The sequence below is a fragment of the Hippoglossus stenolepis genome, chromosome 13, assembly GCF_022539355.2.
Source record: "Hippoglossus stenolepis isolate QCI-W04-F060 chromosome 13, HSTE1.2, whole genome shotgun sequence".
NCBI lineage: Eukaryota > Metazoa > Chordata > Actinopteri > Pleuronectiformes > Pleuronectidae > Hippoglossus > Hippoglossus stenolepis.
Genome location: NC_061495.1, coordinates 20598959 through 20609996, shown reverse-complemented (window position 1 = coordinate 20609996; position 11038 = coordinate 20598959). Strand labels below are relative to the sequence as shown.

Sequence of the window (11038 nt, the reverse complement as noted above, 5' to 3'; positions counted from 1 at the left end):
TTTTTATAACTACTGATATAACTAGAAATACAGCCCTGTGGTTGTTTGCCTCTGACAACCAGTGCAGTTTGTAAAATTCTAAGAAATTCTCTAAAGGCAGACTTCATATTTCAATCATATTTAAGAGGTGAAAAACATGTTTTGTGAGGCCACCATGAACTTGATCTTTGACCAAAACTAATCAATTAATCTGTGAATCTATGTGATCATTTATACCAAAATTGAAAGGATTCCCTGGAGGTGTGCTTGACATATCATGTTCAAAGGGTAAATATAGTTTCGTGAGGGCACAGTAACCTTGACCTTCTAATTCTTTTTGTTTGTTATATTTTCGTGGTTTTTTATCGCCTTTAATGGATAGGACAGAGTAGGCTGTGAAAGGGGGAATAGAGAGACTTCTAATTCTTAACACTTCATCTTTAAGTCCAGCTGAAGGTTTGCACAGAATTTTAAGAAATTCCACCGTGACGTTCTTGAGATAACGTGTTCACAATCATTGGATAGAAAGGCGGACAACCCGAATACATAATGCCTCCGACCTAGGCACCGAAATGTGTTGGTTGTTTGTGTGGGTTTTCTTCAACTAATTGATGAGTAAATATAATTTGTATTAAAAGCCTGATTATTTCTCCACCGTTCATGCAAAGGGACCATTTTTACGAGATTTCTTTTTATATTGAGTGAAAAGGACAAACATGGATGTTGATATGATTAGTGGACTATTTGGCAAAGCATTAAAAACGACTTTGGAGAGAAAACTCAAAAAAGCACTGCTGAGGAACCACAGTGAGAGGAGAAGAAATTTAAATCTTTACTTCACTTCGGCCAAAAAAGGACAGACAAACTTTAGATGAGAAGAGGAACTAGAGACAAGTGAAGTTACTTCCGCAGCCAAGACAGCTGAGCAAACAGAAAGTGACTATAGAGAAACCTCGGGGCAGCAAACTGTGGCATTAGCTTCAAATCTATAACCTAATTCACTTTGAATTGCAGAGGGAGAAGAGAACAGGCTCCTCGGTATGCTCACAAATGCCCTGCAGCGATGGTTGGAGTCAAGCATCAAAGACCAACAAAAAAACATCTCTGTTTAAACCTTACACACAATGTATTGTGGTTTAAAATGTTTGTTAAAGAAGATTTCGAGAATAAAGAATATGTAATAGTACGAGACAAAAGTTGTAAACCAAAGAGAATGAAAACATAGTTATTATCGTTCGTAGACTTTAACTCTATTCTGAAGACAGAGGAAATAGCTTCTTGTTAAGGAGTAAATGTTTGGTATTGGTCGACTGGGAGGTTATTGCTGGTTATACTCTGTGATATTCAAAGACGTTTTGTAGTTCCTCCAGAAACAATCAGATAGGTTCCAGATTTTGGATCCACAGGGGTGAAATTCCATTGAGTTCTCATTGCTGCCTTTTTCCTAAAAAAGTTTTCCTTTCTTTATTCTAGTAATATTAGGACATTTTTCCCTTTAAGTGGCCCCAATACTCTGCTGTACTGGAAGGAGACTCATCATCTCAGATAATGTTATTGATTCTGAAACTCATTCCAGCTCACAGATCAGATTATAAAGTCTCCACGGAGATAAGCTCCAGCCTCTCTGTGACAAGGAGCAGTATAGATGGATGTGTACATGTTGTCTCACCTTGTCATTTCTTTCACAGAGGAACTTGAGTCTCTGGGCTCTCTTGTGCATGAAGACACCATCCAGGTGGCCAGTCTCCACCGAGCGGATCTCTATGGCCTTCTCCCCCCAACCCATGATCTGGTTGGAACGGATGTATGCTGCAGAGAGACATTTACGTTAATAAATGTACTGGTATTTCCAAAAATCTGAGAGGCATTTTTATAAATGCATGAATGCAGACAGCTGTAGAACGGTCCGGCTCATAACACTATATTCGATTTGGTAGGTTTTTGGTAAAGTTGGAGTGTGGAGGAGGCGGTACCACTTATTTTTCAAAAAAGTTAAGAATTGTTGCGTTGACAAAATAACATAGGGAACAAAAACAGAATTTATCAGTTGGTCATTCATATGGGACGATATGAAGCTATATAAATATCTGTGGCACAGAAAACTTATTTTATGTAAAAAAGGTTTATTTTCTTAATTCAGGTTCTATTGGTTGTATTGGTTTTTCATTTTCATTTATAGTGATTTTAAATAAAGTTTATGGTTGAACTGTAAAATATCAAGCCTCAATTTTATTTCTTTGTATGCAACCATGTTTGATCCACTTGATTCACAGACAACAATAAATGTGCAAAGCTATTGTGTAACATTTTTGGGAAGACAACACATTATGAAAATCTTAAATACTGAGTGAATGTAATATTTGAATGAGAGAGAAACAACACTTTTTTAAATGTTTGTGTTTCCAAACCTTGAGGTCTGGACAGAGCCAAGAGGTAATTTTGAGGTAATTTCGATTGATCATGCAGTTCAGAAAGAAATCCTACACAAATTGAAATATTATCTTTCAAATCCTTTTTGTTAACATTACATTTTCTTCTAAAATTATAGACAAATTTACGTATTAAAGACCTGAAAAAATAGACATTTGATTTTAGCAGGTGGTTCAGTAAAAAGGTAGGAAGACACCGATCAACAGAAATGTACAAAGAAAAACTTCCAATATGTGCGTTTGTGTGACTTTTCCCACTGTGACTCACCCACTGAGGTGGGCATCTCCCCCCACTGCAGCACCACGTCCTTGGTGATGCGCCCGTAGGTGTTCACGTAAACGCCCTCGTCCTCGTAGCACACCAGCAGCTCGATGCCGTCGGTGTTGGGCAGGATGATGATGGCGTGAGACTGGATATGGGTTTGGATCTGCATGGAAACATAAAACCAACACAGTGTTGAATTGTAAGGAACAAGAGAACAGTCAATCATAGAATAGTTAGATAGCTACATTTTTAGTCAACAACCCAGATATATATCCTTTAACGCTTTAGCAAACATTTAAGTGAGATATTATTTTTGTATGTTCTTACGTGTGTGGGTAGGTAGATGTCATAGACAGCTCCAGAGTCCACATCCACAGCGTGGAATCCAGAAGCGGAACCGTAAATGACCTTTAGCCTCTGACCCTCCTCCACGGTCAGATCAACCAGCAGAGGTTTGTGCACCAAGTCTCCAAAGGACTGAAGGACAAAGGTCAGAAAAACAAGTTGGGTTATATTTCTCTGCGTTGTTCAGTCATTCAGCAGCAGCGTGAGCATGACATCAGTATTTACCAGGGTAGAGGTGATCAATATTAACAGAGAGCAGAACAAACAGTTTTCAATGAATTTGTAGTTAAAACAACACAAACTCTAGAAGGTTTGTCTTTGATTTAATTTAAACCTTGGCATCAGCGTGCATTATGGGTAAGAATACAGCCATAAAAATATAGGAAGGCATAAAATTAGAGCCCGACAGATTTGGATTTCTGGGGGACGATGCTGACACATTTATGACTGGTGACATTAATCAAACACTGACAAAGAAATGTAACTGATGTTTCATATTTTACAGTGCAACCATAAACTTTATTCTAAATAGCTAAAAAGAAAATACAAGTGCAACTATATATATAGAACTTGAATGAAGGAAATAAATCTTTCTGCACATATTTTCTACATTGTTTATTCTGTGAAAAGTTTTCACATCGAAGCATATTGGCAAACGTAAACACAGATATATGTGTATGAGAGGCTCCTGTCAGCCAATCGAGCGGGATTGTCGTGCTCTACATAAAATCAAGTGTAAGAATATACAAGAAAGATCGAAATTATAGAATCAGCTTGGAACAAATATGTATTTTGATTCTTATAAACACAATTGTTAAATGAACAGATGCTATCCAGCTAAGCTAATCGCTTTACAGGCCCTCACCTTGAAGGCCATGAACTTGTGGTAGGGTTTAGGTGCCCAGGCGTAGACCTCCACTGAGTTCTTCAGAGCCAGAACCAAGAACTTGATCCGCTCATATTTCACTGGAGAACAAAAACAAAAATAAAACATGAGGACATGATCGCAAATTATCAGCATCAGGAGTAGAAACCAGCATCACCCATTCTTGGTCGGACAAAGCACCAATCAGGCTCCTCTTTTGACTTGATTTGACTTTCCCTTTAAAAGCAGTACAATTATTGTAAACTCATGTTTATTTGGATTCAACGACCTCAAGTAGGATTCGTTTTTTTTTGTGCCGCCGAATTCAGTTTATGGAAAATTAAAAAAATTGCCAGTCACACTTAATTTGAGTAAATAGCCGTAACTCCCATGTGATATGATCTGATCTTAACTTTCTTGTGCATGGCAATATTTTCTTCTACGGTATGAAATAATTTAATTAGGACTGAAACATTTAAAAAGGGGTTCAATTAAAAGATTTAAAATTCTATTAATGTATCTTAGTTTTGAAAACGTCTCTACATTACACTTCCTCAAACAAACATCTGCACAAGAGAACTTGAATCATCGGGTGAAACTTGGATTCTCGCCAATTCAGACACGTGTGTAAAATTCCTAGGCAGGAAATGGATGTGATGACTGACAGCTGTGATCAGTGTAGAGGGGTTTCCAACAGGAAGTGTCCATCTCGGCTCAGGGGTACTACCATCACCGAGAACATTCTGAGTTTTAGACAGGACATGTCCACTTGGATTTCCCTGCTGCAGTGTTACTTAACTACGGGCTTTCCTTCCAGCTTTTATCAGCGATGTGCTCGTGTACAAATACACTCAAAGTGAGTTTGTGAAGTTTGTAAATATTAACTCTAGTGTTTGAGTCCAGATGTGGCTGGGTGTTATTAATGGGAAACGAGGACAAAGCAGGGTTGGTTGTTGAATAGATAACATTGATTGTGAAACGTAAAAGCTTATATTTACTAAACACATAATAAATTAGAGCGATTCGTTATGAAATGGTAAAGATGCTAATCGGTTAATCGTAACCACACAGATCCTTACCAATCATAACCCAAACACAACACTTTTACACAATGAACTTAACTGTCTCAAGTAGTTTAACGTCAACACTTTCTTTTTTGTGACTTTTTGTACCTTTACTTAACAGGTAGCAACAGAAAGACAGAAAAAAGGAGGGATGAGAGCCGATAAAACTTCCCAGACAGAATTCAACCAGGATAGATTGACAATGAATCAAATGTATTTTAAAGGGGACATAGCATGCAAATTCCACTTTGTTAGTGCTTCTACAGGTTAATGTGGGTATCTGGCATGTCTACCAACCCAAAAACTCTGGGGAAAAAACACTCGCGCGTTTTGTTATAGTTCCTCTAAGTCAGAAACGTCATGCTTGAGTGACTCGAATGAGCTTCCTGTGTATTGTGTCGTAACAATACACTGGAAGTCTCCCTACATGGCCTTGGCCCACCCCCCACCTCATCCCCCCCCCCATACTCGTTACGCCGGGTTTACACCGGACGCAGCGAGGCTGCGAGGCAGCGAGGCTGCGAGGCAGCGCAGCGCCGTTCCCAAGCACGCAGCCGCCTGGCTGTTCACACGGGACGAGCATTTCTCCGCGCTGGTCAGCCCGCGGTTCACTCACATGTGGCATTTGTCTGGATCGTTGGGACTGGGAGGCTGCAGCAGTTGCTCGGGCGCGACCGCTCGCTCTCCCATGCCTGAGCTGGAATTTGTGTCAACGCCACACAGCCAGCAGTGTGGAAGACTTCCGCAGTGTTCAGCACTACTGTACCACTGTCACAAACACACGGAGCCCCCCCACTCGTTACGCCGGGTTTACACCAGACGCAGCGAGGCTGTGAGGCAGCGCAGCGCCGTTCTCAAGCGCGCAGCCGCCTGGCTGTTCACACGAGATGCGCATTTCTCCGCGCTGGTCAGCCCCATAGACTGTATATATAAGGTCAGCCCACGATTCTGCTTTCTCCGCTTGTTGTTGTACCCGTTGAATGTCGGGGTTGGGGGTAAATGATGGTCTTCATAGCCCCCACCTCTCTTTCTCTCTCTTCTGTCTGCTTGTGTGCTTGTAGTGGATGGGCAGAGGGGGACATTTAATTATGTGATTGGGAAAATTAAAACTCCAGGACAACAGAAGGGGAATACAAAGTATGGGATGCATATTTGATAATTTATATCATATAAAATATGTAATTTATATCGTTTAAAATCATGGGGAGAGGGGGAGGGGAGCTGGCTCATTAGCATTTAAAGGAACAGGCACTCAAAACAGGTCACTCTGTGGAGGGCTGTTTTAGACAGGGTAAAAAGGGTGCTGTTTTAAATGATCCTTGTGGTATTTTGACCAAAGTATGTTACAGACATTTCATTAAGACCCCAAGGAACCATATCAACTTGTGGTAAAATGGGCATGCTATGTCCCCTTTAACACTTCTAAATGTCCGTACGTTAATTTGGTTGTGGCAGCTGCCATAATATAGACAATAATATACTTTTTCTTAAATTGGTAAAATCATTCATAGCAGAGTGACAGCATTTGCTCTTCGTGACCACAAATGATGAATGTGCTGGGAAGTCAAATCTGATCACAAGGTATCACAGGAGCCACATTTAGGATGTATTTGAATTCCCGGTATGAAGAGTCGAACTTAACGTTGAACACATGTGATCAGATCGCTCAAGACGATTGTTACCAGGTCTGAACCAGGGACCTTAGACCCTGAGGTGACAGGGAAGCCATATTATGATTTACTAACAGTCATCGCAACTATTCGTCTACGTTACCATTTCACCGTGTCAACGTGACCTACCGACGTTGTAGTGGACGCAGCCCTCCAGGTCTCCGACAGTGGTCCAACCCTGTTTCTTCTCCACCTCGGGGTCGTTGTGCAGGATCTTGTTCCTCAGCCAGGACAGGTAGTAGACACGGAGCTTGTTCTTCTTACCTGCAATCGATCGAGAAAGGTCAAATCGGGACTAACAAATTTTCATCGACAAGTTTTCTTAACTGTCAGTGAAGAGTCAAAATAATAAAAACCAATAAATACTGAGGAATCTGCTGTTTGTTACCTCTGCAAAGGAGGTTATGTTTTCAACCCCTGTCTGTTGGTTGGTTTGCTTGTCATCACAGATTACACAAAAAAAAACATATTTCCATGAAATGCAGAATGGGCCAAGGAAGAACCCATAACATGTTTGGTGCTGATTAGGGGCAGAGGGTGGATACAGGAATTGTTTCCTTACTTTCTTAAACATTGGGGAATAATTCATGGATCTTGACGACAAAATCAAGGTGTATTCAGAGGATGGATATCTATGAGTGTGTGAAATTTGGTTGAGCTTGATTGAATTGAAGACGACTTTTGGGTTTCGGAGGAGTATCCGCTCTACTGAGGAACATTCTAGTTAACTATGAATCTTGTTGTTTACCTTCTTCCCGTCAACGACTTTTACAATTGCTGCAATAGTCATCATGACAGAATGATAAAAAGAGCACCTCCATCCATAGGCTGGTATTTTGTGCATCTGCCACATTGCCAATCATTTCTGCTTTTTAAGATTTTTTTCGTGGGAATTCTTGATACAACTTTTTCCGATGACGCATATTTTGTAAGTTGTTAACGAAAACAAATGGACGCATGTTTCCCTGTGGTATTTCCTGCCATCGTGAAAAAAAGCTTGAGTGCGTGTCAGCGCTACATATTGTACACACACATGACGCGCTCTCCGCAGGCAGAGGTTTACGCAACATCCGTTTGGCCTGAAAATATCTGTTGTGACACTTCTGACTGCGCTGCGTCCGTGTGAAATTGAGAAAGAGGAGAAGTAAGAGGGAGGATGTGCTTTCAATCTGAGAAGTCGTGGGACTCAGAGCTGTGTGTGGGGATGAAAATATTCAAGCAATATAGATGCACAAGTTCGATCAGAATGAGTAGGGTTTGGCGGGTTTTCATTCAATATATGTATGTGTGTGTGCACATGTGCACAAGCCAGACATAGCAAGCTTTCAAACACACACTACTTGTGTATGCCAAATGTGTTGTTGTATTTGTATCATTATTGTGTCTGTATGGTTACAACTTGTATGTGGTTGCATGTTTTATTGTGTCTCCTTGATCAATCCTACAGTGTAATTAAGTGCAATCAAACCTTCTTTAAAATGTGTGTGTGTGTGTGTGTGTGTGTGTGTGTGTGTGTGTGTGTGTGTGTGTGTGTGTGTGTGTGTGTGTGTGTGTGTGTGTGTGTGTGTGTGTGTGTGTGTGTGTGTGTGTGTGTGTGTGTGTGTGTGTGTGTGTGTGTGTGTGTGTGTGTGGGTGGGTGGGTGTGTGGGTGGGTGTGTGGGTGGGTGGGTGGGTGGCATACCTGATATAGTGACCAGAACGTTGAGTCCCTCCAGGACGTCCATCTGCTGGAAGCGCCGTCGGTTGATAAGAGGGTAAACTTTCCCCTGACCGCTTCGATCCAACAGCATCAGACCGCTCTCTGTTCCGACCAATAGGTTCACTCCTACAAACACACACACATTTAAGAAAACACCAACAAAACAGACCAAAGCTGGAAACACACTGTGCAGTGTAGTCGTCATCACAGTACAGATTCATTAGTGTCTTGCTGCCACCAGGTGGTGAAGACTGTAACAGTCATATAGTATTTTAAAATTCTTAAACCACTTGAATGGTGATATATGGAAATGCAGATGTGCAAAGATTAAACTTGAATGATACATTCAACATTCAAATCTAAAAAAAACAAAACATTTAAAGTTGTAAACCAATATCATTAGAATCGTGACAATTCTAAATGCCTAAATGTAACAGTCAGTGTAGTAGTATGACTTTTAGTTAGGGCTGCACCTATCGATTACTTTTATATCGATTAATCTAACGATTATTTTTTATAAAATAAAATAAAAAAAACTTGTCATTTATATTTATTTAATAATCATCTCTTAAATACAAACAAATCTGACAAAAACAAAGTATGCACTGTAAGGCATTTTTCGACAACAAAAAACCGCCTAGTCTGAACTGCTAATCAGCCTTATACAGTCAATTCAATAGTATTTCCAAAATGTTTATTATAAATGTTCACACTGAACTGAAGTGTACTCTAATAATAAAAGAAATAGTCTTTTCTCATCTCAAGTAAAATAAGGTTTGCTTTTAAAAAATAAATAAAGGGCTTTTGAAAAAGCCATCTTAAAATACAGTGCTTAATTTTAGAAAAAATAAATAAAAATGTTTGTTTGAGTTTCCCCATTTCTTATTTTTCTTCGTATATAACTACATTTCACATATAAACAATCTCAATAAACAATCACAACTAAACAGCTTTAACTTTCCTCTTTGTTCCCACTGTCTCTTGTTCAGTTATTTTATATACAGTCTATGGTTCAGTGAGAGAAGTGAACTCTACCGAGCGCTGTCAGGATTTACTACCGTAAAGACGGAAAAAGCTGTTCAGGTTAAAATAAGACTACCGTAAGTGTGAGAATAATTTTCTAAAATAGAATCACTCCGTCACAATCTAATAACAGCATCTGGGTCCGTATATAGTGTCGTCTGGGTCCGGTCCGGACCGCGGTCCAACTATTGGGAACCTATGCTAGAGGATCATGGGTGATTTTTTTCGCTTCAGCTTGCTCTTCAGGTGGCTGCACGCCTTGACTGTTTGCAGCCACCTTTCCACAAGACGCGTCGATGCACGTTACGCGAGTCGAGGTATTTACGTAATCGTTGATTATGTTGACGTATTGCCCCAGCCCTACTTTTGGTCGATCAGAAGTCCATCACTACATTTTCAAAACATGCAAATATGCATAATATCATTATCTCACTGAATCTTAGTTCAAATGTGACCAAACCTGCTAGCGTTATGCAAGGCTGGAGGAATTATGTCAGAAGTTTTTGGACATTGCTTGCATCCTGCCACAGCTCTGACACAGTCCCATGTTAAGCTATGCACAGACTAAAAAGAATCATGTTGAGATGTTTTATCATGTGATGATGGTCATATCGCTAATATACCGTGAATCTGCCAAAGTGAATGTGTCTCTCTGTTCTTACCCCAGAGCGCAGCACACAGGATCTCGGAGTTGAACCTCTTCTTGTATTTGCGGATCTCTGGCGTGTCGCTCTGAGGCCGAGTGTTGACCGGGTTCACGTTGACCACGGATCCCTTCCGTGATGGGTCAGCACGCAGTGCCTCTGCCAGCCGGGCGTCATTAGCGTAACCTAGAAGGTCAAGGGGAAGGGCTTAGGTAGGACGGTGTAGGATGTAGAGTTTACCAGGCAGGGTGGGGGGGTCAGCCAAATGGTCCAGCATTAGAAAGATTGGTGGAGCACCTTCATTTTGATTTGTTAATCATGAGAACAGGACTGGTTTTCATAATATAGTTTTAAAATTCGTCAGGGAAAGAGCATGATATCAGCAACTACTCCAATATCCCCAAAACAAGACAAAATGTTGTTCAGTGGTGGTTGTCGATCACGTAGCTCAGGGCAACACAGCGACTGAGATGAAACTTTGTTATATGTAAAGTGGGACTTAAAACAAGCTGCACTGCACTGACCCAGTGGCGGGTCACCAGCTGCACTAGGTGCTGTGATGACTCGGCATATGGCTGGACAATCCTCTGAGGCTTGATCGGAACAGGAGGAGAGCCGTCATGAGAACGCCTGGTTTGTAAACTGTGCAGCTCAGTGAGTCTGTGCTAATCGCTGCTGTTTTACACACACAGGATCTTTACAGCCGTTTGCTCCAGAGGAACCTTTTTACCTCAGCCAAGGAGGTTGTATTTTCGTCTGCGTTTGTTAGTTAGCAGCATTACGCAAGAACTACTCAACCTATTTCCATGTAATTCTGTGGAGGGGTAAATTTTGGTGCGAATCCAGATCAGAAGGCAGATCCAGGAATTTCTTGGAAACTGCACCCATTGGAAGGCACTAGCTGTCAATCACATGGTATCCATGCCCCAATGCGTACACTGCTTTAATGTCTACGTGACTCTAAATGGACCATAATTTACAAAATGAAAGACTTGAAAGTAGAGATTGAGACCTAAACTTTCAGTAAAATATTTACAGATGTTATAAAACAAGTG

The 11038-nt window shown here is 40.7% G+C and overlaps 1 protein-coding gene across 10 annotated transcripts in view; it reads right to left on the bottom strand.

The window, feature by feature from the left end:
* Positions 1 to 11038, bottom strand: part of LOC118120436 (mitogen-activated protein kinase kinase kinase kinase 4) — an 87599-nt gene that overhangs the window by 3253 nt on the left and 73308 nt on the right. For 6 of the 10 annotated variants that reach the window (XM_047342681.1, XM_035175360.2, XM_035175357.2 and 3 more), the window contains 7 exons: positions 10002 to 10190; positions 8299 to 8442; positions 6747 to 6881; positions 3884 to 3984; positions 3001 to 3150; positions 2677 to 2836; positions 1649 to 1788 (listed from right to left, as the gene is read on the bottom strand). In XM_047342681.1, the coding sequence (XP_047198637.1) occupies positions 1649 to 1788; positions 2677 to 2836; positions 3001 to 3150; positions 3884 to 3984; positions 6747 to 6881; positions 8299 to 8442; positions 10002 to 10190 (1019 nt within the window). The remainder of the gene's footprint in view (positions 1 to 1648; positions 1789 to 2676; positions 2837 to 3000; positions 3151 to 3883; positions 3985 to 6746; positions 6882 to 8298; positions 8443 to 10001; positions 10191 to 11038) is intronic. The other 4 variants (XM_035175356.2, XM_047342682.1, XM_035175361.2 and 1 more) reach the window with 1 other exon arrangement.